This window comes from Monodon monoceros, unplaced genomic scaffold (assembly GCF_005190385.1).
Source record: "Monodon monoceros isolate NGI ecotype Baffin Bay Population unplaced genomic scaffold, NGI_Narwhal_1 Super_Scaffold_18, whole genome shotgun sequence".
Lineage (NCBI taxonomy): Eukaryota > Metazoa > Chordata > Mammalia > Artiodactyla > Monodontidae > Monodon > Monodon monoceros.
Window position 1 is genome coordinate 154,526,014 of NW_021703774.1, and position 25,807 is coordinate 154,551,820.

Here is a 25,807-nt window from a genome sequence, read left to right on the forward strand (position 1 = left end):
TCCACAGGAAGGCGATGGTGAGCAGGACTCCACCTCGCGGCTGCAGGTCTGTCTGCACCACATCAAACAGAAGATATATCTTTATCTTCTGATATAGAAGCTATTGGGCTTCCTTAGCTTCCTGTGTCTGTGTGGACTTTCCCCACTTTATTGTGTTATTGTTTGGGTGACAATACACCCTGCTTTGCCTGGGATAGTCCCAGCTTTCACTTGGTTGTCCCAGCATACTTATTAATAGCATGCCCTTTGACTCTCGGAAGTGTCCTAGTATGAGCAATAAATTATATGATCACTCTGGTTGTCAATCATCTCACAGGGCATCTGGGAAAAGCCAGTTACTCTCCAGTGATTACGTCACCCTCCTTTCCAGAACTTGGTGCCTTTTTTGTTTGTTTGTTTTTATCAGATTAATATCAGTTTTCCAAGTAAACCACCAGTCAGTTTGGTAATGGCCATTCTCCTCCCATCCATGTGGGTCAACACATCTTCAGAAGCTTTCTCCTTTCCAAGCAGGTCATTTGATCTGAACCTATCTTTCTTGATCTAAAAACTGCAGGTACTGAAAGCCAACCTCACATTGACATGGGTCAACATTAAGACCACGGATGTGAAAGCTTTCTGTAAACTTTAAACTATAACTTGCAGTAAAAATGTGAGGTTTCATTTTAGGAAGACCTGGGAGGTGGAAGGGGCTGCTGTGTGGGGTGTGCGCAGCCCGTCCATCCTGGCCAGGATTTTACCCGCCAGGCCCGACTGCTGGACTCACAGTCTTCCTCTCCTCCTTGCCCCTTATCTCTGCAGGAGAATCGCTGCCCTTGGCCACCTCCAATCAAGTCCTCATTAAGTTCAGTGCCAAAGGCCAAGTTCCAGCCAGAGGCTTCCACTTTGTCTACCAAGGTATGCAGGACGTGGACGTGGGAGGTATGAAGGCAGTCTCAGTTCTTCAGAGAAAACAGGGACCTTTGACCCCCTAGTCTGAGCCTCATTCTTAGGGTGTTTGGGGGCAGTTACGGGTTTGTGGGGCAGTTCCCTGAAATTCAGTTGAATGTTATACATTCATGTACCCAACAGACAATTCTTGGACCAAACTCCATGCTGGATAAGGGAAGAAGTCATAGAAGGGAAGCTAATTTGCACACACCCCCACTGCCCGTTGTCTGGCACAGTCCTGATGGCATTGGGAAGACCAGCCCAGGCCTCTTACCTGGTTTTGTCTGCAAGACCCAGTAAAGGTGTGGGGAAAACACAGGCTTTGGAGTGAGTTGGACATGGATTTGGGTCCCAGCTCTGTCACTTTCTAACTGGGCACCAGCTACTCCTCTTGGAGCCGCAGTTTGTTCACCTGTAAAATGAGGGTGATCATATTACCTCACTGATGGCGTTAAAAGAGTTCACAGAGTAGCTGGCATGAAGCAGCTAATCAGTGTCCATTCCCTTCCTTACGAGCCCGGAAAGGCCAAGTCTTGGAGCGCCCTGGCCTCCACCTGGAGGCCCCAGCCCCCCTCTGTCCAGCAGGACGTCCACTCTTCTAAGGCTCAGGTTCCAAAAATGGTCCTGTTCATTCCACCGCCCAGGATGAGCTGTATTGCCTTGTGCAGGGGTAATCCTACCCCTGGGACACCCTCCCTGGGGCCTGGGTTCAAAGGTCCTATTAGCCCCTGTAGGTAGGAGGAAGGGAGATTCAGGTCATGAGAGCAGGGCCCTGGGCAGGGTCTTCAGGCACACGGGGTGAAGAGGGCAAAGCAGGGTCAGGGGAGAAGGAAGGGCCATTCTCCCTGTTAGGGGACATGGGACCCTACTGGGCACGGGCCTTCATTGGGAAGGCGGCGAGCACAACTGGGCCTAAATTCTGGGCCCAGGGGGCTCACAGTGCCTCCCATGGTTTCCAGAAGCTGTGCTACAACATTGTATGTCTAGCTATGTTTCAGTAAGTTGGGCCTCATCCTAGAAAGCCTCCTACCCTGGCTCTGAGGGAAAGCGCGCAGAGCCTGTCAAGGTCCCCACCCAGTTCCAGCCCCCCGGTGTGCCCATCCCCGGACCAGTTTCTAGAGGGGTGCGGCCTGCCCCTCAGCGCCCTTGTCCCCTGCAGCGGTGCCCCGGACCAGCGCCACGCAGTGCAGCTCGGTGCCGGAACCCCGCTATGGCAGGAGGCTGGGCAGTGACTTCTCGGTGGGCGCCACCGTCCGCTTCGAATGCAACTCCGGCTACGCCCTGCAGGGCTCCCCAGAAATCGAGTGCCTCCCTGTTCCCGGGGCCTTGGCCCAGTGGAATGTCTCAGCCCCAACGTGTGTGGGTGAGTCCTAGACAACCAGGACTTGGGGGCGAGGGTGGCCGGCCAACACACAGCAAGACACACAGCAGCCCCGCCGGCCAGAGTGACTTCAGAGGGGGACCCCTTCCAGCCAAGCCCTCGTCCTGTGGGTCGGCGTGAAGACAGCGAGGAGGAGCAGTGGGGGCTGCTGGGGGAGGGACATGGGGGCGGGGGAGCGGGAACCAGGTCCCTCAGGAGGGTCGTATGGGGAGGAGCCACAGGAGGGGGCAGGGCTGGGGCCCAGCATGGGGAAGCCAGCCAGGGGTGGAGTCACAGCGAGGCCGGGGGCCCTGGGAGGGGTCTGGGAGGGGTCTGCCGGGGAGGCTCCACAGAGACCAGAGCGGCCTCCTTCCCAGTGCCCTGTGGCGGCAACCTCACGGAACGCAGGGGCACCATCCTGTCCCCCGGCTTCCCCGAGCCGTACCTCAACAGCCTCAACTGCGTGTGGAAGATCATGGTCCCCGAAGGCGCTGGCATCCAGGTGAGGGCCAAGGGGGTGCCGGGGGCAGACACAGCAGCCTGTCCCTGCCCCTCAGGCCAGGTGTGCGGGGGAGGCCCACAAACAGAAAAACACAACCGGTCCCGGCTCAGGAAGGACAAGGGGTGGGTGCTGGCTCCGCCATCAGGGAAGCCAGAAGAAGGAGGTGGGCCCGGAGCTGGAGTGTGAAGGCTGGGGAGGAATCGTAGATGTTTCTCAAACGGCTTGAAGGGTTCTGTTCTTCAGAGTGTAGGGGGATGGAAGAGGAGGCATTGCAGGTGAGGGGAAGGGGGCAAGCCGGCAAGCACAGATGAAGCAGGGACAGCACCCGGCGCACACCTGGGGGGTCGCACCTGCAGCCTGAGGCTGCAGTGGAATCGGGACCATACTGGTGCCCGGGGGTGACAGCCAGTTGGAGGAGGCCCAGGACAGCTGCAGCGGCCGGGAGGAGGGCCCGGGGCGGGCAAGGCCAACAGAGGGGAGCCGCAGGGACTCAAGGTGGACAGGTCCAACCAGGCACGGGTTACTGGCTCACAGCAGACATCCTGTCTGGTGCAGTCGAGACAGGAAAGTGAGGAAACCCAAGGAGTGTTGGAGAAGTGAGGGGGAGGCCAGCTGGACCGAAGTAGCCTGGACTTTCCTTTCTCCGTTCTCTACCTGACAGAGTACCCCACTTGCCGTGCAAGCATCTCATACCTCTCTCCGCCACTGGACGATGAACTGCTGGGGGACAGGGACTGCATCTTATTTTTATCAGAGTTCCTAGCACAGTGTCAGGTCCAGACTAGGTGCTCCTCCCTTCACGTAGATGGGAAGGGAGGAGAAGAGGGAGGGCTGCCTAACCCATGGTTCAATCCCCCTGCCTTTCCAGATTCAAGTCGTCAGTTTTGTCACAGAGCAGAACTGGGACTCCCTGGAAGTGTTTGATGGCGCAGACAACACTGTAACCATGCTGGGGAGTTTCTCAGGTGAGGTGGGGCTTCTAGGGACCTGGACTCTGAGGGCAGTAGTGGACTTTTATTATTATTATTGAAATGTAATTCACATGCCATAAAATTTGCCATTTTAAAGCGTACAATTTAGCAGGTTTTAGTATATTCACAAGCTTCTACAACCATCACCGCTATCCAATCCCAGATCATTTTCATCACCCCAAAAATAAACCAGGTACCCATCTGTACACACTCCCCATTGTCCCGCACCCCCGCACTCCCTGGCAATCACTAAGCTACTTTCCATCTCTATGGATTTGCTCATTCCAGACATTTCACAAAAATGGAGTCCTACAATATATGGCCTTCTGGGTCTGGCTTCTTTCACTCAGTGTAACGTTTTCAAGGGTCACCATGTACAGCACACATCAGCACTTCACCGTGTGGACAGACCACATTTCATTCATCCATTCCTCAGTTGATGGACATTTGGTTGTTTCCAACTTGTTGGCTAATTTTAAATAACGTTGCTGTGGACATTCACGTACGAGTTTCCATGGGAACATGTTTTCAGGTCTCTTGGGTATACACCTAGGAGTGGAATTCCTGGGTCATATGTGATTCTATATGTAACTCTTCTGAGGGACTGTCAGCAGAGTGGCCACACCACTTTCCATTCCAGCAGTGGACTTCTAAGTGTGGTGTGTGATTTTGCCCAAAGGTCAGGGCAATTATCTGGGTCTTGTAGACCCCAGAACTTCATGCTGTCAAGACCTAAGAGGCGTCATGTGCCCCAGATAAGCTGTCTACACTGCCTGAATGGCCTAGAGAATTATCCACGTCACAGTCACTTTGAAGACGCCTGGAAGGGGACCAAACTCATAGGCCACCTGAGGGAAGTCACCCTGCTGCTGGCACGTGGCTCTGCCACTGCTTTTTTGCAGGAAGTTGTTTGGAGTCTCTCCTCCCTCAGCCGTTGGAGACCCAGCACACTAAGGAGAGCTAATTTGTCATTCAGTGAGTTTGGTAACTGGGAACATCTGGGGGCCTTGGGAGCAGAACGTCAGCAGGTAGCAACAGCCGGCGAAATGGGGAGGCGCCCAGGGGTGAGGAGAGGCTAAGTCTGATTGGTCCCTGTTTCCTCGCCAGGTACGACCGTGCCTGCCCTGCTGAACAGCACCTCCAACCAGCTCTACCTGCATTTCTACTCAGACATCAGCGTGTCTGCAGCCGGCTTCCACTTGGAGTACAAAAGTGAGAATCCAGAGTGTCAGCGGCTTGCAGGGTTCAGGGTGGGAACTGACAGGGCCCAAGTTCCCACAAGGAGCGGGGGTTATCCTGGGGCTATATATTCTGCACCCCACTGAAGCCTGACGCCAAGCTAGATGAGGGTGCGTAAGCTCAGAGAAGGTCTGAAACCTCCTCAGGACACACGGCCAGGAAGTGGTGGAGCCAGGGCTCTCACCCAAGGGTCCGTTCCTCAAAAACCTGTGTGCTTCCTCTGTGTCCACACAGGAGTGGGAGGGGGGCCGGGTCACCGGCTTGGGCCCAGTAGGTTATTTGGGTTGTGAGACAATGGAGGTTCTCTCCTCCTCCAGTCCTAAAAACTGACTTCTCCAACCCCTGGTCAATGATGCAACTGTCCTTGAAGTTCTTCTCCTCATTGCAAACTTCACTCCTCTCCCACTCTCAAAACCTTACATCTTGGCTTCCAGCATCCCTGAGTGGTCACAACTGAAAACTCTTAAAGAAAAAACGTTGCAGGGGGAGGGAGAGGCACAAACTCCTGGGCATAAGATAGGCTCAAGGATGTATTGTACAACACGGGGAATATAGCCAATATTTTATAATAACTGTAAGTGGAAAGTAACCTTTAAAAATTGTATTAGGGCTTCCCTGGTGGCACAGTGGTTGAGAGTCCGCCTGCCGATGCAGGGGACGCGGGTTCGTGCCCCGGTCCGGGAAGATCCCACATGCCGCGGAGCGGCTGGGCCCGTGAGCCATGGCCGCTGAGCCTGCGCGTCCGGAGCCTGTGCTCCGCAACGGGAGAGGCCACAACAGTGAGAGGCCCGCGTACCGCAAAAAAAAAAAAAAAATTGTATTAATTTTAATTTTTAAAAAAAGAAAAGGAAAAGGGCTGCAGATGTGCCTTGTGGGACGACAAAGACAGAGGTTGCTGGGGCAGCTGCCTTCATCCTAAGATGGCCTGCCCATCCCCGTGCCCACTGGGTGCAGGGAAGATATGTTGGCAGCAGTGTTTGCCACACATTCATTCAGCAATTACTTATAGGGTATTTACAATGTGCCAGGTGCGATGCTGGGGTTGGGTAAGATCAAGATGGGTGAGTCCCCTCTGAGTCCATGGGAGAGAGGCAGACACGTGGACAGAGCAGGACATGACAGCATTCCAGGTGCTCACAGGGGTGTCGCCAGGAGGTACAGCGGTGGTTCAAAGGACAGAACAGTCACTTCTCCCAGAGGCTGGTGGAGAAGTGAATGTCATGAAGAAACACCGGACACCTGCAATGTGGCACGCCCTGTGCGAAGTGCCCACGGAACAAAGATGAAAAAGGCACAAAGCACAAAGTCTAGGGGGAGAGATGGACATGGAAACAGTAATTGTAGTTCAACCTGATACGCTGAGGGTGTACAGAAGAGGGGAGCTAACCCTGGTCATGTGAGACTTTATAGAAGGGGTACCTGAGTTAGATTTGGAATGAGAAGTAAGAAATGGGGGAAGGTGTGGTTGGCTGGACCATCTTGGACAGGACGGGCAGGTGGGAGCCCCACTTGCTGCTAGAGGCCAGATAGGGTCAGCATTGCCCAGCTGGTCTCAAAATGAACGAGCTTTGTCCGGGTAGTTGGGAGAGGATTAGCTGGATCCCAGGATGTCCATCGCATGGAAGAACTGAAATGGGCAGCTGGTCAGAAAGCCCTGGGGCAGCTGGAGGCCAAGACCCTGCAGGGTGGAGGATAGGACAGAGACCTCCAACACCTTCCTCCCACAGACCTCTCAGGCCTCACTCACCCAGCAGGGTGAAGTATCCTGGGCTCTTGAATAATTCGTACTTTTCCTTTCACCCTCTCGTCTCTGTTCTCTCCAGTTTTGTTTCCTTATCCAATATTTAAATTTGAGTTCTTAAATGTTCCCTAGAATCTTCTCTTTTCTTACATGTTCCAAAGATAGAACTTTCCTAAATCTCTTTGCCATTCTACTGCCTCATTCCCAGGAAAAATTCACCTTTCTGAATTTTTTTTGCTGTTGCTGTTATTCAAAGGAATGGGTAGTTTTCTCAGTAGCTGGTGTTTATCATGCACTGTCCTCTCACAGTGGAAAGAACTAGGGGAAAACAGAGGTCTCCATTAGTATTTGGAGACTGAAATTCCTAGGAGCCAGTACCCTGTAGTTGTGTTTGTTTTGTAGATAACCTACAAAGGGTACAGGAGGGGAGAATTAACTGCTATTGTAGAGGCAAATGGTTTTGAAGGGTACTGAAAAGTCTTGTCTACTGCTGTGTATTTAATATTTATTTAATTGAAATGGAAATGAAACAATGTGCTTTCAGAAGTAATAAATTGCATATGATTTTTTTAAGTCTTCCTTTGTTGTAAGCATGGCTTAAATAAATCAAGCTATGCAATGTAAAGAAATTAGAATGGACTTTTCTCTGTGTCCTTCTGTCTTCCTCTCTCTGTCCTCACCTCTCTCCCCATTGCGTTCTTCTCCCACCACACGCTTTTGCTCTTGCTTTCTCTTTCTCTCTGCCCCTCGTCCTCCTTCTGTCTACCACTGCCATTCCAGTAAGCAGGTGTCAGATTACTAAGTTGTGACCACCCCACTAAATACTGAGTTGCCTTCTACTTGGACTGCAGGGAAGAGTGGGGCAAAAAGAGACAAGATGACAGTTGAGATGAAGTACTTTCAATTCAGTTTGATGATTGTTTTAATATTGTCCTTGGAGTCTTTTGGCCCAGATGCTGGGATTTGTAGATTTAGGCCCAAACAGCTTCCATTTCCAAGCACCACATTCACTTCTTAAAAGCACAAACGTTGCTTGGGAAGAGCATGATGGAACTTCTTGGGGTGATAGCAATGTTGTATAGTTTTGAGCCCAAGGGCCTCTGGACAGCCAGAGTCCCCAGATGATACCTGCCTGCCCCCAGGAGGCTTTGGTCTGTTGAGCCTCTGTGCCATATGAACATTCTGATTTTCTCATGTGCTGGGAGGTGAAAGGCTTAGGAAACCCTGGCCTAGAGGTTGGGAGGAGAGAAAGCAGAGAAGACACATCTTGGAGGCAGCTGCTCCTCCCTGCTGCCAGCCATGCCCTCGGCCTGCTCTTACATCCACCTGATGGGCTTGTCCATTCTCCTGTTGTCTGTCTCTGTCTGGTCTAGCGGTGGGCCTGAGCAGTTGTCCAGAACCTGCTGTGCCCAGTAACGGGGTGAAGATTGGCGAGCGCTACTTGGTGAACGATGTGGTCTCTTTCCAGTGTGAACCGGGATATGCCCTCCAGGTACCTCCCATTGACCCCCAGGGCCGGAAAGGTGTCCCCTGAGCTGGGGTCAGCCGGCCTTCCCCCAGCAGAGCTGCAGTCACCAAAGAACAGAGAGAAGCCCCCCAGATCCCCCAGGCACTGTTATCCCCTCCTGGAGCTGTTCATGAAAAAGGCAAAGTGCTGACTTTAGCCATTTGGCACAAGCCAGCCTTGAATGTGTTCCTGCAAAGTTTCGGTTTGATTAGACTTTAGGAAAATTTAATTTTCCTTTGAAGGCAGTGAGGGACTCTAGTAATTAAAGGAGTCTCACAAGGAACCTTTAGTAACGAGAATTCTTTAGCAATAGCCGCTAATAAGCATCCTTCCCCAGATCTCTCTCCCTCTGCCTCACTCCCCATTCCACAGTGGATCCATGTGTCTTGTTCCTTGACCCAAGGCCCCAGAACAAGCCCCCTGCTCCAGGTTGTACACGCAATTGTGCCCGTGGGGGCAGCTAGCCCACCCTGTTCTTGATTCCTCCAGGGCCACGCCCACATCTCCTGCATGCCCGGGACCGTGCGGCGCTGGAACTACCCTCCTCCTCTCTGTATTGGTAAGAGAGTCCCCACTTTTCCAGGTCATTCAAATCCATTTCTACCAGGGCTTTGAGTTCAGTGACATATCGCTGGGATCAAGTTCGACTCCAAAGGAAGTTTGGTATTCCAGGTCTGCTCACAGGCAGTACTTTAGACTGAGATTTTTGTAAGCTTTAACTCTCAAGATTTTCCTGAGTTTTGGATACCTTCACCCACCAAATGAAACATGACAGGAGGCTTGCCCATTCGAAAACCTGATGATGACCATTCTGACTCCACATAATCGACCAAACCCCAAATGGAACCTCTGGGTACTTTGGGCTTTCCCCTGTGACTTCTCGTGGGACAGACAGATGGAATCCACTGATAGAGGAAGGCTGAGGGTTCCCTGTGAAACGAGGACTTGGTTTGGTTCTGTGCCAAGTAGTGATGAAGAGATCATTGGATACAAGAAAAGATAGGATCTCCACCCTCAGAAGCTTCTAGTCAGCTTGGGGCAGGGGGAACATCCCTTTATTGAAGGTCTGCCACATGCCGGGCACGGAGCTACGTGTCTCCTCACCACAGCTCTTCAGGGCAGCTGTCATCACCCTCATTTTTGCCAATAGGAAAACTAAGGCTTTTAGGATTCAGAAGAAAGTGGCAAAGTTGGGAATGGAAACCTAGGTTTCCCTGATGCCCCGCCAACTCTCAAGTGCAAATCTAGGCTAACCTTCGGGTAGGAGGCAAGGTGAGCGAAGGGCGTGGCACCGGAGCATATGAGATTTCCCTTCAGTGATCTCACCAGGATACAGACCTGGTCGTCTGCAGAGCAGTCAGAAATGGGACTGGTCAGCCCAGGGCCCTTTCCCCATCCTGTATCACAAAGGTCTTGCCCGGGAAACTGCTCATAGAACAGCAGCTGCCGTGGCTGAGGGTGTACTGTGTGTGCCGGCCACTGTTCCAAGTCAGGCGAAGTCCTTTCTGTTGTAACCTCATAACCACCCTGTGACACAAGTGCTGGGTGGGGGAAACTGAAGTTTGGGGGTTTGGGGTGAAGGGAGTTAGAGCTGGCCCAAAGTCACTCAGGAAGTGGGAGCATTGGGATTGTGACCCCAGGGGTCAACGCCCAAGTCCCCGCTTTGCACCTGGGCACTGATCCCTTCGGGTCTGTGTGGTCGAGTAGTCCTCTCCCCAGAAGGCATTTGCGTACACACGGTATATGGCCTCCCCTCCACTCCTTTCTGCGGCCTCCCATGACAAGCTAACCCCTTTCTGCTCACACAGCCTTTTCCTAATAAGATGTAAAAGGAAAGAATCGACGTCAACTGACCAGGCTGCAGTCGTGCCCCAGCCCTGCATCTTCAGGTGACTGTGACTGAAGTCACCTCGATTGGAGATTCAGATGCCCCAACCCCTCTGGGCTGAAATAATCACAGTCACTTTGGCTCAGGGCGTGTGTCAATGCTCTGAGGGTGGACTCGTGGTGGGGCTCTTCTGTTGACCCCCCAGTCCCATGAAATATGTATTTGTAAAGAGCCTGGCCGCGTGCCAACGCATCCCCGTCCCCTTCTTTCCTATTTTTCAGTCCTGGAAGAGTTGACTGGACAGCGAGGAGAGGGAGATTTGGGGGATAGTGTAGGAGATGGTCACTCATCTCCTGGGGCAGACCACTTGTGCTACATGACCTCACTAAGGAAACTGACTTTGAAGGGCATGCTTAAGGTCAAGCATCCATAACTTGGGTTTGTGGACGGCTGGGCAGACCTAGGAGATGCTTCCCTTCCTGGATTTACACGCTCAGTTTGGCCCCTGTCTGCAGTTTTTTAGGGAGATGAATTATAGGTTCCTTTGGGTTCTCAAAGGGAAATTGACTTGGGGAAGTCCAAATGCTGTATGGCCCCATACTCACCTCACTGCAGTCCTAACGCTCTGTCTGCTCTCACGGTCACAGCGCAGTGTGGAGGAGCAGTGGAAGACATGGACGGAGTGATCTTGAGCCCCGGCTTCCCCGGCAGCTACCCCAGCAACACGGACTGCTCCTGGCAAATAGCACTGCCCGTGGGCTTTGGTAAGTCTTCACGCCCAGGCCTCTGGCTTAAAGCGGCTGTCTGCGGCTGTCACTAACCTTGGCTGAGTCCATTTAGCTCTGTGCCTCTCTGCTTCCTCAGCTGTCGACCTCTTTTGCAAGCATGAGGATCAGTTAGGAATGGTAGAGATGAACGGGCTTTGGGGACATAAAATAGGGAGAAATCTTCAGGGATTGCCATTATTATTTTTATCATTTGAGCAGTGGGCTAAAAGGTGGAATGAGAAATTACTCAGGGCTGGTTAAAAAAGAAAAAAAACAATCTATTTTACTGAGACTGGACTTCAGCCTGTTCTTTTAATTCCAGTATCTAATTTCTCATCCTAATTAAACTGAGCCAAGGGCAACATGAAATTGAGTTTGCGTTCTTTATACTCACCTTCTAGCTGGCCTTAGAGGTTGGGAGGTGTGTGTGTGTGTGTGTGTGTGTGTGTGTGTGTGTGTATGTGTGTGTGTGTGTGTAGACATAGGGGTTGGTGTGGTGTTAGAGGACACTAATCTGGGTACAAAATTATGTTAGTGGAGATTCATGTGTTGTGCACTGGGAATGTAATCTAACCCCCAGTATTTCTGTTGAAGAGATAAAGGATTTATGTTGAATGGAATTTATAGGCTGTACACATAGGTCATCTTGCCCAAGTCATTTCTCTGCTTCTACAAATGAAATGTCCCGAGGAGATCACTGCTGAGCAGGCCTGTGAACCCCCAGTCTGTGACCTCAGGAGTGAAGACCACCTCTTTAGTTCTTTATTTTTCATCCTAGAGTGGGTCTTCTGATGGAGAAGAGGGTTTTAAGAGAAAGTGATCTAACTAAAGATCTAAATCTTACCTGAGGGGAGGAGAGAGGTTGTGACCCTCAGAAAATGGAGTCACATTAAGTACCATCTCCTGAAGGAAACTGGGGATGGACGATCAGGGTACAAAATGATGATGACTTTGGCAGCCTTGGGAAACTCCATATTTTGAGACACTGAGGAAAGAGGAGCTGGGAGACCCTATAGCTCTGCATTCAGGCATGAGTCAGAAGAAGCTCAGATGATAAAGGGCTGGAGGGAGGGCTACATCCAGAGGAAAACAGAAGTTTAAGTGGGAGGTGCATCACTTTGTATGTCTTGATGTTCAGCCACCAGAGACCTCTATCTTGAAGTCCTCCAGGAAGTCATCCTCTTGCAGGGACCAGTCACAGAAGACCAGATCCCTTGCTTTCAATTTAGTGTTGGACTCCAAACAGGCCCTAATGGCACCTGCTTTGTGTTTAAAAGCCGCTGCATTTACAAACTTCTGCCACTAGATGGCGGCAGTCAGGCAGATTAGTTCAGAAATTCTGCAATCCTTGAGCCCCTTTCATGGACGTGCAGCCCCGGTGTTGGGATGACGCATGGGCGTTGGGCTGGAAAGCATAGGTTCTGCAGATAAGTACAAAGGTGCTCAATGTAAAATTATCTGTAATTTGGAGACAATATACATGTTAAATAATAGGAGAGTGAATAGTGTGGCTGGATAATTCATTAAATGGAATTAATTAATATGTAGTTAAAATCAATGAACTGTATCTTTACATATCAACAAGGACAGACCCTGAAAAACACATGCTAAATTTAAAAGTTTACAAAACTCTATGTACAGTATAATAAGATTCATGCAAATGTTTAAAACAAACCAGATATGTATTTAAGAATCTAAAAACATGAACTGGACGGCTATCTTCCAAATTCATGGGAGTGACTGCCTCTGTGGAGAGAAGGACAGTGGGAGAGGGCAGGAGACATGAAGGGTCTTCAACAGTATACGCCAAGTCTTTATTTTATTTAAATAGTCAGATGCAAAAAATTCACGCCTGGGCTTCGCTGGTGGCGCAGTGGTTGGGGGTCCGCCTGCCGATGCAGGGGACGCGGGTTCATGCCGGTCCGGGAAGATCCCACATGCCGCGGAGCGGCTGCGCCCGTGAGCCATGGCCGCTGAGCCTGCGCGTCCGGAGCCTGTGCTCCGCAACGGGAGAGGCCACAGCAGTGAGAGGCCCGCGTACCGCAAAAAAAAAAAAAAAAAATCCGCGCCTATGTGCCCATTCTAAGCAAATTATAAACATTGCAGTTTATCTGTGATCCCACCGTGCAGGAACGATCACTCACAACTTGGTCCTCACCGTCAAAATGCGACCTCCATGAAGACAAGGGCCTTGTGGATCTCACTCCTCCCCGTGCAGTGCCCACCTAGCACAGCCCTGATGCATGGCAAGAGCTCAGTAAATGTTGTTAGTGAATCAATGAATAGTCCTCCAGTTTTTTAATACAAAAATTAGAACTGTATGCTACATACTGCTTTGTAGTCAGATTTTCATAATTAACGTTGCAGACTTCTTTGTATGCTTAGAAATACATTTCTTCAATAATAGTAATCTGATTTTGAGAGATCTTATCAATAAATACATATCAGTAGTCCCGCCTTTATTCTTCAAAGAATATATTAATATGTAAGTTAAGATGTTAATGAGATCCATTTAACCTGTTGGGTTGCTAGGAGATCTTGATTAATCCAATAAGACCCCGAAGTATAAACTTCACTTGGCATATTAATAGAACCAATAGGACGATGTATTCTTCTAATTTCTGAATCATCATAAGTGCTCTGGAAAATACCAGTATTGAAGTTCATGTCTTTTGATTGGGTGTAGTTATGTTTAAGTGGTGGTATTTTTAAGTTAAAAGTTTATTTTAACGAAGCTATCTTTATACTGATACTACACATATGAATCCTAAATCTAATCAGGTGTTAACCCTGAACGTCGTTTTCCACAAAATAAAACAGACTCAAGACGGCACTCTGAAATGACTGATGCCTTTCATTTCAAATGAATAATAGAAATACTTTTAAGTTCAGTCCTGCCTGAAGACGAGAGACTGGGCTGGACTGGTGACTCCCCACATGTGGTCTGGGAACCCTAACTGGGTGGGCAGTCCGTAGAGGGGACCCGTGGTCTCTGGCTGGTGATGCTTTCATGAGGCGGCACATGGGATGCGGGACTGTATTGCTTTGGGCACTGTCTGCCTCTGTCTTGCTCCCAGGAGCTCACATCCAGTTCCTGAACTTCTCCACCGAGCCCAACCATGACTTCATAGAAATCCGGAATGGCCCCTATGAGACCAGCCGCATGATGGGCAGATTCAGTGGAAGTGAGCTTCCCGGCGCCCTGCTCTCCACATCCCATGAGACCACCGTGTATTTCCACAGCGACCACTCACAGAACCGGCCGGGATTCAAGCTGGAGTATCAGGGTGAGGAGAGGGAAGGCCCGTCCATCCCCACCTCTTACAACCACCCGTCTTCCCAGCCTTCTGCGTAGCCGAGGAGGGAACCCAGGAAGGGCGGGGAGGTGGGGGGCAGGCCCGACCGCCGTGACATGTCTCTCTGGCCCACAGAGGCTGTTGAACCCCCTCGACAAGCCCTTCCCAGGGCGGCAGCCCCAAAGCGCCTTCTCAGGCTCCATCCCCAGCCCCACCCAACAGCCAGCAGCTTCCCCTGAGCAAGTGACCCATCAGTCCCGCTCAGGCATCCCCGAGTGTCCAACCAGCCACTGCCCCTTGGCCTTGAGAGGCTCGCTTCCTCCTCTGGGTCCTCCCCTGTGTGTCCGTTATGCTCAGCAAAGCTCCTCCTCTAACATGATGGAGGATTCCAGTAACAATTCTTGTAACAAGCCCAGAAGGGCCCACTGAGCCTTAACGATGAGACAGGTGTGTTTACTCCCGCTGAGGGCTTCCCTGTGTGAGGCTGGACCACGCTCACCGCAGCTCCCCCATCCTGAGCTGGAGTCCTGTGACCGGCCCTCTCCTCCTGGAAAAGCTCCATCCACTACTCCAGCTCAGGCTTCCCCTGTGGAGGGGCTGTTACCTCTGCCCGTGCAGCTGTGCCCACCTGTGCAGCGGTACACAGGCCCTGATCGGACCCGACGTATCCCTCGGGGGCTTTCCGAGTGTGACTGACTGAACCATTTGTTCTAACCTCTTTGCCCATATTCTTCCACTGAATTTTTTTTCATGTGCTTAGACTTTTTTCCAAGGCTAGTACATGCTTGTCAAAAAATTAAAACATCACAGTTTTTGTGAGCGCATCACAGAAAGTCAAAATTCTCCCATAACCCTGCCTTATGCAGAGATATCAACTTGTAACAGTTTGCTTTTCCCATTTTTTCTGTACGTATACTGACATAACTATATTTTTAACCAAAATTGGATCACTGTAGATACTGTTTTGCAATCTGCTTTTTTTAAGTTAATTTTTAATTACACAGTCTACAAACACACCTACCGTGTTAAAAAAAGAAAGGGGGAGGGAGAAAGAGGAAAGGAAAGAAGGAGGGAGGGAAGAAGGGAAGGGAGGGGAGGGAGGAATTAAGAAATTAAAACATTACAGGTAAGGCCAAGCTTTTTGTCTACAGCCTCCAAACCCAGAATTATTCCCCAGAAATAACCACTATTGTTTTGATGTGATCTTTCCAGATCTTTTCCCACACCTAGTTACGTGTTTCTTGTGAAGAATATGTAATACGTCATGATTTTTTTGGTTGTGTTTTCTATGGTAATATAGAATTTCTATATACATACCATTCTGACATTTGGCTTTTTTATCCCTTGTCGGAGATGAATATTGACCAAGGATTTGGGCTTGTCACTGAGGGAAAGCCTTAAAGGGTACCCCACCATTGGGCCAGTTATACGGGCACTGCCCCCTCTGGGGACCATCCCTGAGTATGGTCAGGGTTGTTACCACCTGGGAAGCCTCAGGAGGAGGAGCTGGGACCCTCACACCAAGGCAGCAGCAGCGAGAAGCCAAGCCTCTTTCCCAGAAAGTGCCACTTCGTTGGTGATAACGCAGCTGCCCACCCAGAGGGGCTGTATGTGGGCGCATCACAGAGGCTAACCCTAACTAAAGGAGCCTGTGCCTGTGAAGTGTACACAGCCTTGGTGGGCAGTGAGGCCTGCCCAATGGGTCATGATGCGTCCCGCGGCCACAGGCTGTCCCAGGAGAGACTCAGGCCCAAATACAAGGTCAGGGTGCCTCTCTGGGACAGACGCATGCCTCTCTCAGGCTTCCTAGTTATTAGTCTCCTAGGGCTGCTCTATCAAAGTACCACAGACTGGGTGGCTTAAACAACAGAGTTAATCTCTCACAGTCTTGGAGCCTGGAAGTCCCAAGATCAAGGTGTGGACAGGGCTGGTTCCTTCTGGGAGCTGTGAGGAGGAATATACTCCATGCCTCTCTCCTGGCTTCTAGTGGGTTGCTGGCCATCTGGCATTCCTTGGCTTGTGGAAGCATCACCCCCATCTCTGGCTTCATCTTCACATGTTGTTTTCCCTGTCTGTCTGCCTCCAAATTTCCCCTTTTTATAAGGACACCAGTCATATTGGAATAGAGCCCACCCTAACGGGCTCATTTTAATTTAGGTAAAGGCAGGCGAAGACGCTGTTTCCAAATAAGGTCACGTTCTGAGACACAGGGGTGGGTTAGGACTTCAACATGTGAATTTACGGAGGACACAATTCAACTTGTAACATCCTCTTTCAGGCCCAAGGGCTCTCCCTGAGGCTCCTCCTCTTGGATACATGCAAGGTCTGATTACGCCACCATCATGACAGGGACAGCCGCTCTGGGGCCCACCCGTGCCCTGTGCCTTCACCCCTGTGACGGGCACAGCCCTGCCCGCCAAGCTTGCGTGGTGAGACTAGACACTCTCGCTGCATTCCCCACGTGTTAAGTCCACTTAGTCCTTGTCAAAGCTGCCCTCTGAGTCCTGCAGACTCCCTCCCTGTAGAAGAGACCTAACTACCCCCACAGAGCCCTGGTCTCAGCCCCTCCCATGCTCACCAAGCCCTCACCTCTGAGGAGCTTCACCTGAGGCTCCTCTGCACACGGGCCCTGCACTAAGGCTTCCAGACACAGGCTGGCACTCTGGGTTAGCGCCACACACACCGAGGCTCCACATGTTGAGAGGAAGCCGGTTTCTTGAGGATGCTCGCTGTGTGTGTGGCGGGGGGCAGGGGTGGAAGCAGGGAGGAGGGGTGGTAAGTTTGCCTTCAGAGGACCAACCCCTTCACCTGAGTTGGCCCAACTGTGTGAGAGGCCCAGCGATGTCCACTGGGGTTTCCACTCTGTGGTAGCCCAGCTCCCCTCACTCACATTGTACCCCAGCACTTGCCTGGCAGTTCCCCTTGAGGCTTCCCTTGGGTCACAGGTCCAGCTCTTTCCTCGGCACCTGCCCACTGCCCCAGTCCTGACGGCCCCTGCGGAGCCACTCTTGGTGTCAGGGCAGCTGCCCCCCTCAGACCTGACCTCAGCTTCCATTAAGCCTTCTCGTGTATGATGACCCCAACCTCCCAACTAGGTTGTCTCTAGTGCCAGAGGCCCAGGTGCTCCCACCAAGGCCTCCCAATGTGTCAGGCCCAAATAATCCTCCCTGCCCCATAGACCCACATTCTTTAGCCTGACCACTCACCCCAGGTTTTTCCTTTATGAAAAGACCTGCTTCATGAAAGAGCCACCTGTCACCACAGCCGCCATTTCTATAGAGCAGGCCTAGCTCTCTGTGGTCCCTTGACTTTCTTTGGAAGAAATCCAAATCCTTACTTTTCCTCAGAATCCCTCCTGTTAGACACTCTGAACATCCTCGGCTGGGGTTCTCCTTTCCCTTCTTCAGGTAAATATTCCCATAAAGTTTTCAGTAACAGCATAAGCTACTCCTACCCAGGTCTCCTAGTCTGACAGGCTTAACTTATTCCACTAAAATTTCTCAGGAGATTGTAAAAACACAAGAACTTAGCAAAATGATGACATTGTTCCAAAATGTTAGACATCATCATTATTAGTATTTTTAACATGGCGCTTTGTTTGAAATTGTATCTGTTCCCACTGGAGCATCTACTACTAGTCTCCCTACAGAGCCCTTTCCTGGGAAAGTTAATGAGTCCACCTCTTAGGGGTCACGTCTGCCCTCTAGGCCCAACCTCTCCCTTTTTTTTTTTTTTTAATTAATTTTTATTGGAGTATAGTTGCTTTACAGTGTGTTGTGTTACTTTCTACTGTACAGCAAAGTGAATCAGCTATATATATATATATATATATATATATATATACATATATCCCCTCTTTTTTGGATTTCCTTCCCATTTAGGTCACCACAGAGCACTGAGTAGAGGTCCCTGTGCTATACAGTAGGTTCTCATTAGTTATCTATTTTATACATAGTGTGTCTATGTCAATACCAATCTCCCAATTCATCCCACTCCCCCTTTCCCCCCTTGGTATCAATACATTTGTTCTCTACATCTGTGTCTCTATTTCTACTTTGCAAATAAGTTCATCTGTATCACTTTTCTAGATTTCATATATAAGCAATATTATACGCTATTTGTTTTCCTCTTTCTGACTTACTTCACTCTGTATGACAGTCTCTAGTTCATCAACTTCTCCCTTTGAAGCTTCCTCTGGTGGAACGGGCTCTGAGACTTCTCTCCCTGTGAAAGCAGTCCTGGTACCCTCACTTCAGGGTCTCTCTTTGTGAAAAGCCCAGCTCCTTCCACTGGAGACAATTCCTGTAAGAAAGACCCAGCTTCTCTCCTTCAGGCTGCTTCTGGTTTCTCATGAGGCCTCGGTCTTCAGGCTCCTCCCCATCATTGGGTCCCCCTGTTCCCACCGAGGCTTCTCTTTAAAAGCCTAGCTCGGACTTCCCTGGTGGCGCAGTGGTTAAGAATCCACCTGCCAATGCAGGGGACATGGGTTTGAGCCCTGGTCCAGGAAGATCCACATGCCACGGAGCAACTAAGCTGGTGCACCACAACTACTGAGCCTGCGCTCTAGAGCCCGCGAGCCACAACTACTGAGCCCACGTGCCGCAACTACTGAAGCCCATGTGCCTAGAACCCCATGCTCCGCAACAAGAGAAGCCACCGCAATGAGAAGCCCGCTCACTGCAACGAAGAGTAGCCCCCATTCGCCTCAGCTAGAGAAAGCCTGCACACAGCAACGAAGACCCAACGCAGCCAAAAATAAATAAATAAATAAATGAAATATTTTACCAAAAAAAAACCCCACAAGCCCAATTCATCCATTCAGTCACCTCCCTGAGCTACAGGCTCCCTACTTCTACTAAGACTTTATTTGCCAGGTTGTCCAAACCCTCTGCTGCTAACAGAGCCATGTTCCCTTTGGCTGACCAGCCCACCCACTCTCTCTAGAACTGCTCGCTTTTTCAACACAGCCAACTACTTGATGATGTCCAGTGAAACCTGCCCAGTTCTTCCCACAGAGACCTCCCTGCACGATACTGAAAGGAAATACATAATAGCCACCATCACAGAGGGAGAACTTCAGCAACGGCACTCTCGTGATGACTGTCATTCGTGTTGTTATTGCACGTGATGAGTGCTCCGGCTTGCATGGAGCATTCACTGGGTCTCAGCTACCCCCCCTGAGAATTTCCACTTTTGGAATGCTCCCTCTACTCCCATGGCTGACTTTCTGTCTGGTGAGCCCAGTTACTGTCCAGTTAAGTGAAGGCTCTGCTCTGTGACATGCTTAGCAAATCCCTCAACGACTTCTCGTGGTGGGCCAGGACTCAGCCACTCCCATTAAGGAGTGTGAGGCAGGCACACTCAGACTCGGAAGCAACTTCCTTGTTCTTTAGAGGGACTTTTACCCCGGCTATTCTGTCCTTTGCCGCAGGTTTGGCTTCCTCCCACCCCATTTCTTCCCTCCTGATGGGCTCTTATTTCTCAGAGTTAGAAGGGCCCCACTCATGTCCTCACCTGACCACTTCCTGTGTTTGTGACCTTGGTGGTTGAATGAGATCAGCAACAGGAAAGAGCGGAGGTCAATGCTGAGCCCCAGTGAGGTGCTCAAAGAATAATGGTTCACAAATGTGAAATAGATAGCTAGTAGGAAGCAGCTGCATCGCACGGGGAGATCAACTCAGTGCTTGTGACCACCTAGAGGGGTGGGATAGGGAGGGTGGGAGGGAGATGCAAGAGGGAGGGGATATACATGTACGAATAGCTGATTCACCTTGTTATACAGCAGAAACTAACACAACATTGTAAAGCAATTATACTCCAGTAAAGATGTTTAAAAAAAAAAAAGAAGAAGAATGGTTCAATCTAGCCTTGTCTTCCTTGGGTCCCCTATTCCCATGGAAACAATAATAACAGATAGCATTGATTACGTTCTCACCATGTGCCAGGACTGTGCAAAGAGCTGTGTATATTTGATCCTACTGGATTCTCACAATAACCATTTTCTAAATAAGAAAACAAAGGCATAGAGAACTTAAATAATTTGCCCAAAGCCAATAGCTAGAAAATGAGGAAGGCCCATCTGAGTCCATGTCTTGGTCCTCCACCACTATGCTAACTCCCTGGTATGCCTATATTCTGGTCAGGGAGAAAATGCCCAGAGAGGAGAAAGTAATCTTCTCTCGTGATCTTTTCCAGCCTATGAACTTCAAGAGTGCCCAGACCCCGAGCCCTTTGCGAATGGCATTGTGCGGGGAGCTGGCTACAATGTTGGGCAGTCGGTGACCTTCGAGTGCCTCCCAGGGTATCAACTGATGGGCCACCCTGTCCTCACATGTCAACACGGCACCAACCGGAACTGGGACCACCCCCTGCCCAGGTGTGAAGGTATGTCCCTCCCTCATCCCTGGTGATTCTTTTTAGGGACACTGATCCAGAGTAGTCCCAGCCTCCACGTGCCCGCCCCATGGGATCACCCATGCTGGGAGGTCCCGGCAAACTTTGTCCATCCTGTTTCCATAGAGATGAGACCAAGCCTATCCAGGAAGAGGGTCCTGGGACAGAGTTCTGGGCCAGCACTAGGGAGGACCTGGAAGAGATGTGGGTCGCAGCCAAAGGAATACATACTCAGCCCTTGGGAATAGCCAACCTTGTGGGTTAGATGTCCCCAGTCAGAAGGGAAGACACTGATATGCTGAGGGGTAGAGAGAGGTAATCATGGCACTTTCCTAAAGGGAGGAGAGAATAAAGCATCTTTCTAGAAAATTCTTGTTTTCTAGAAACACCTCCCAGCTTATTCTCCCTCTCCTACACGAGCCTAGAGAGATCTGAGTTGATGATATCAGGGAGCTAGAGGTGGCACTTTCCTGGGTCTTCATTAACCAGAACCAGGATGGAGAAGGACCAGGAGGTCATGCTGTCCCTACCCCTGTCTGCACACCTCAGTTCCATTTTCCTTCCTTTTCCTGGAGGAGAAGCTGGGATTTGTCTTGAAAGGGGAAAATATGGCAGGAGGACAGTATAGTCCAGGAGAAAACACCCCAGTTCCAGAATCAGACCGCCCTGGGCTTCATTCTGAACCACTTCACCTCTCTGACCTCCAGTTTCTTCCTTAGTACAATGGAGCTTCTCACCTCTGCTTCGTAAGAGCTGCGAGGGTTGCAAGATGGCTCATGTAAAGCGCCCAGTGCAGTAACTGGCCCAGAAACGATGAGCTGGAAGTATTAACTCTCCATAGATAAAGAGACCTTGTTTGCACAACTGAGCTGTTCTGGTGTTGGAATATAAGATCATAATCTCTAAAACTATTCAACTTCCAGTTCGTTTTTCAGATTTTCAGATCCATCCTCGTGTATAACTAGTCCATCATTCTGGAATTGTTGGCTGGTCACCTGCTATATGACAAGCTTCATTGTGGACTTTTGTTCCCTTTTTACTCCTTTATATGGCATCACAGGAGAGAGGAACAAGCAGTGCTTCCTCCATCAGACATCTTGAGCCACAATCCCTTCTCCCTCCTAAGAAAGTTCTTCCCTTAGCTTCTTTTATTTATTTGTTTGTTTGTTTTTGGCTGCATTGGGTCTTTATTGCTGTGCACGGGCTTTCTCTAGTTGCGGTGAGCGGGGGCTACTCTTTGTTGCAGTGCATGGGCTTCTCATTAGGGTAGCTTCTCTTGTTGTGGAGCATGGGCTCTAGGTGCGTGGGCTTCAGTAGCTGTGACATGCAGGCTCTAGAGCACAGGCTCAGCAGTTGGAGCGCACGGGCTTAGTTGCTCTGCGGCATGTGGGATCTTCCCGGACCAGGGCTCAAACCCGTGTCCCCTGCATTGGCAGGCGGATTCTTAATCACTGCACCACCAAGGAAGCCCTCTTCCCTTAGCTTCTTAGACGCCATCTTCTCTTGCTTTTCCAATTACCTTTCTGCCTGTGCCAACTTTTTGGTCATCTATTTCTTTGTCCCTTAAGTGTTGCTGTCCTTTGAATTTTTTTCCCAGACTGTCTTCTTTCCCTCACATCTCCAAATGCCATCTGTATCTGCAACCTTTGTCTCTTTCCTGAATTCTTCACCTGTACATCCAATTCCTTACTGAATATCTTCTCCTATCCAGAGGCATCTAAATCCCAGCGTGTTCAAAATGGAAGTCATTGTCTTTCTGCCTTTACATTGAGATCCTCATCTAGTGAAGGGTGCCTCTAGTCCCCTGGTTATTCAGCCTTCAATTTGGGCAGGCTCCCTCTCCCTTATCTGACCTAGTCACCAAGTCTTGCTAATTCTACATCCTAATTGCCCTTCAAATGCATCCACTTCTCTCTGTGTGCTGCCTCCACCTTAATCCAGGCCACTTAGATGAGGCTCGTCACTGGGCGCCCAGCCTTCAGTCTGTGTTCCTCAATCCACCTTTCACAGTGTAGTGAGGGTGAGCCTTTGAAGCCATTCATGTACTCCAGACACTGCCCTGCTCAGAAGCTAGTAAGGCGTCCCCATCTCCCTTGGGGTAACATCCAACCCCCTTGGGGTAGCACACGGTGTGCCTCAGGGCCTGGTCCCCACTTACCTCCCCCTGTTCTCCACTCTCTCAGACTTTACGCTCCAGCTCAGCTGAAATACTTTCCATTTCACCATGTGCCGTCCTCTCTGGCCCCTGGTTCTGAGCACATCCTGGTCCCTTCTTATAGAACATTGCTCTTCTCCCCTGCCTTACCTGTTTGGCCCTTGTCATCCCTCAGGTCTGAGTCTAAATGTGAATTCTGCCAGGACTCCCTCACCCCCTCACAGGACCAGATGAGGGCCCCCCCCCTAAATGTTCTGTGGCATTCCATGTTGATGGCGTGCTCCACCCTGGGCTGGAGATGCCGGTACGCTTAGCTGTGTCCCAGGGCACTCACAGTCCGCTGGGACACACTCACAGATCAGAATCACGTGCCGTGGTATCCTTGCTGTCCTTTGCCTCCCCTGGCCATGCCTGGCACCAGATGGAGGTTCAGTACATGGAGGAGGGATGGCATGCCCATGTGCACCAGCTTCAGGATGCGTTCACATTCGCAGGAACCCTGGCCGCCGCTTGGAGGCATTGGGACTCTTTCTTCTCAGCCTGGTCCGGCCCCATCCATATCTCTGTGTGATGACCCATGCCAACCAATACACTTATTATTCTGGACCAGGGTTTTTTTTTTGCCCAGAACCTCTTTTTATTCTCCTCCATGGTGATTAAATCCAAATACCATGGAGACTTCCAGGACTCTTTATACCCCTGCCTAAAGCCTAGATCAGAGTGAGTCTAAGTGTAAGTTTGCTCTGGGGAGACAGAAAGATAGGGAGAGAGGATCATGTCTATGTAGCAGATGCCTCCTCCGTGAGCTAGCACTGGCTGAGCATTTTACACGGAGCAGTTCATCTGATTGCCACCACGATCCTATGAGGAGCGAAGTCTTAGTCCCATTTTCTAGGTGAAGAAAGAGAGGCTACACTTATCTAGTCAATTATCTAGTCAATTAATGGTTTAGCCATAATTTGAACCCAACCATAGCCTCACCACAAGAATCCACAACTCTTAAGTCAAGACCAAAAGTCCGACTCCAAGAATCTCAGAATAAAAAGAGAAAGAAAGAGATACTATCATAATTTCTTACCTCTTCCCAAGAACAGTACTGAAGCCCTGACTCTAGTATTCCTAGGAAAGGAGAGGGGGTAGCTTTGGTGTGTCCTTCCTTCTGGACAGGTCTCTTCCACAAGAAAGAGAAAGAGGGGGGCCAGGGGCTGAGGCAGGCCCACAGAGGACCTGCACTGAAGATGGAGGGCCACTAGAGCTGTGGTGTGTTGGGAACAGCAGGGAACGCCAGGCCTGGCCCTCCCTCAGCCCCATCTCCTCTCCCTATCCCGCCCAGCCTCATGGAGCAGGATGGTTCGTGCTGGGGGCTGGGACTGCATCAGGAAGTCATCTGAATTCTCAGGGGGGAGGTGATCTCCAGCACTCATCTGTGTTTGTATCCTCTCCCTGGCAGTGCCCTGTGGCGGGAACGTCACCTCTTTCAATGGCACTGTGTACTCCCCGGGCTTTCCCAGTCCCTACTCCAGCTCCCAGGACTGTGTCTGGCTGATCACCGTACCCATTGGTCATGGCATCCGCCTCAACATCAGCCTGCTACAGACGGAGCCCTCTGGAGACTTCATCACCGTCTGGTAGGACCAGCTGCCATGTCAGCAGCCAATGAGAAAAGGGCACTAACTGGGCTGTAAACTGGGTCACCCATCTATTTGTCCAGAATACCACGAGCAGAATGGTTTTAAATGGCTGTCAGCCTCTTGGGTCTCAAATAAACATAGTGGAATGATGACTCAGCTTCAGTTAGCCTTTCTGATTCCTTGGAGGGAAAGGAATGGCAAGACAGTGGTTCCCAACCTGGAGTCCTGCTGGGCGTCAAAGTACTAATGGGTGTGGGAATGGGAAAGGGCGTAGATGAGCTGACTTTTCTCAATATTTCCAGAGCCCAAACCAAAATTCTACATTTACCTAAGATAAGCTACCTGAACTAGTGAAAGAGCTTTGGAGTGGAATTTTGTGAAATCCCACTGGTCACGTCATGCTGAGCCAGTGCTGACCACAGAACTGTCCACAGTGAGAGAAATATTCCATATCTGTGAGGTCCAATATGGCAGCCACTCTACATGTAGCCATTGAGCACTTGAATGTGACTAGAGTGACTGAGGAGCTGATTTTTAAACTTTATTAAAATTTAAATAACTTAAAAGTAAATAGTCCCATGTAGCCTAGCGGTTACCAAACTGGACAGCTCAGCTCTGAGTTATATAGTTAGCATATCTTGAGTTAATTTTAAAATGGGATTATGAGTTATTAGTTGATAAGTGCAGTATCCTAGACAGCTTTTTTTCCAAACCACTGAATCTTTGGACAAAGATATAATTTAAAAATTTCTTTGTTTGGAGGTTCTGGGAGTCAGCAGAAAATAATGGGATTTCTTCTCAAAATTTCCAGGGCTGGATAACTGTCACCTGACTGCCCTGGATTGATTTCTCATTTAGTTTCCAGACAATAGCTAAGAACAAATGGGAGGGACTGGATAAGGTTCCAGGGAAGGCAACACAGAGATGTCTCTTTGCTCACTGAAGGCCTCTGACACACCAGGTGGAACAGGTAGGCATGGTGACCTGTGACATGCAGGACCTTCTTTCCTGTTGCAGGGATGGGCCACAGCAGACAGCCCCACAGCTCGGAACCTTCAGCCACAGCTTGGCCAAGAAGACAATGCACAGCTCATCCAACCAGGTCCTGCTCAAGTTCCACCGTGATGCAGCTGCGGGTGGGATCTTCGCCATAGCTTTCTCCGGTCAGTATGGAAGCCTGTGGGGGAGGGTGGGGGCGGGGAGTGCAGACTCTCAAGTGCTGGGCTTGACTCCTGGCTCCCGCATTTGCCAGCTGTGGGACTTGGAAGAGCAACATAGCTTCTCTGCCTTGGTCTCCTCAGGGTTATGAGAATTCATTGTGTAGGGTATGTGAGAGCTCCTAGCACCGGAGCTCTCTTCCTTCCCCTCCACACTAGTAGGGAGGAGAGGCCCGTGACGCTGATCCTTGGCACCAAGTTCAAGTTCAGAGGCAGCAGAGTGAGGCTTCTTTCTTATCCATCGTTCACACCAGCTCCCTGGCTGGGTTA

General features: G+C 50.3%; 1 protein-coding gene across 2 annotated transcripts in view; it reads left to right on the forward strand.

Moving 5' to 3' along the window:
• The window catches only part of CSMD2 (CUB and Sushi multiple domains 2), a 665,093-nt gene that overhangs the window by 541,868 nt on the left and 97,418 nt on the right, over window positions 1-25,807 (forward strand). For both annotated transcript variants that reach the window (XM_029230811.1, XM_029230813.1), the window contains exons 33-44: window positions 802-897; window positions 2,090-2,293; window positions 2,668-2,792; window positions 3,661-3,757; window positions 4,871-4,975; window positions 8,117-8,235; window positions 8,740-8,809; window positions 10,726-10,842; window positions 13,923-14,132; window positions 20,337-20,525; window positions 24,140-24,317; window positions 25,338-25,483. In XM_029230811.1, the coding sequence (XP_029086644.1) occupies window positions 802-897; window positions 2,090-2,293; window positions 2,668-2,792; window positions 3,661-3,757; window positions 4,871-4,975; window positions 8,117-8,235; window positions 8,740-8,809; window positions 10,726-10,842; window positions 13,923-14,132; window positions 20,337-20,525; window positions 24,140-24,317; window positions 25,338-25,483 (1,656 nt within the window). The remainder of the gene's footprint in view (window positions 1-801; window positions 898-2,089; window positions 2,294-2,667; window positions 2,793-3,660; window positions 3,758-4,870; window positions 4,976-8,116; window positions 8,236-8,739; window positions 8,810-10,725; window positions 10,843-13,922; window positions 14,133-20,336; window positions 20,526-24,139; window positions 24,318-25,337; window positions 25,484-25,807) is intronic.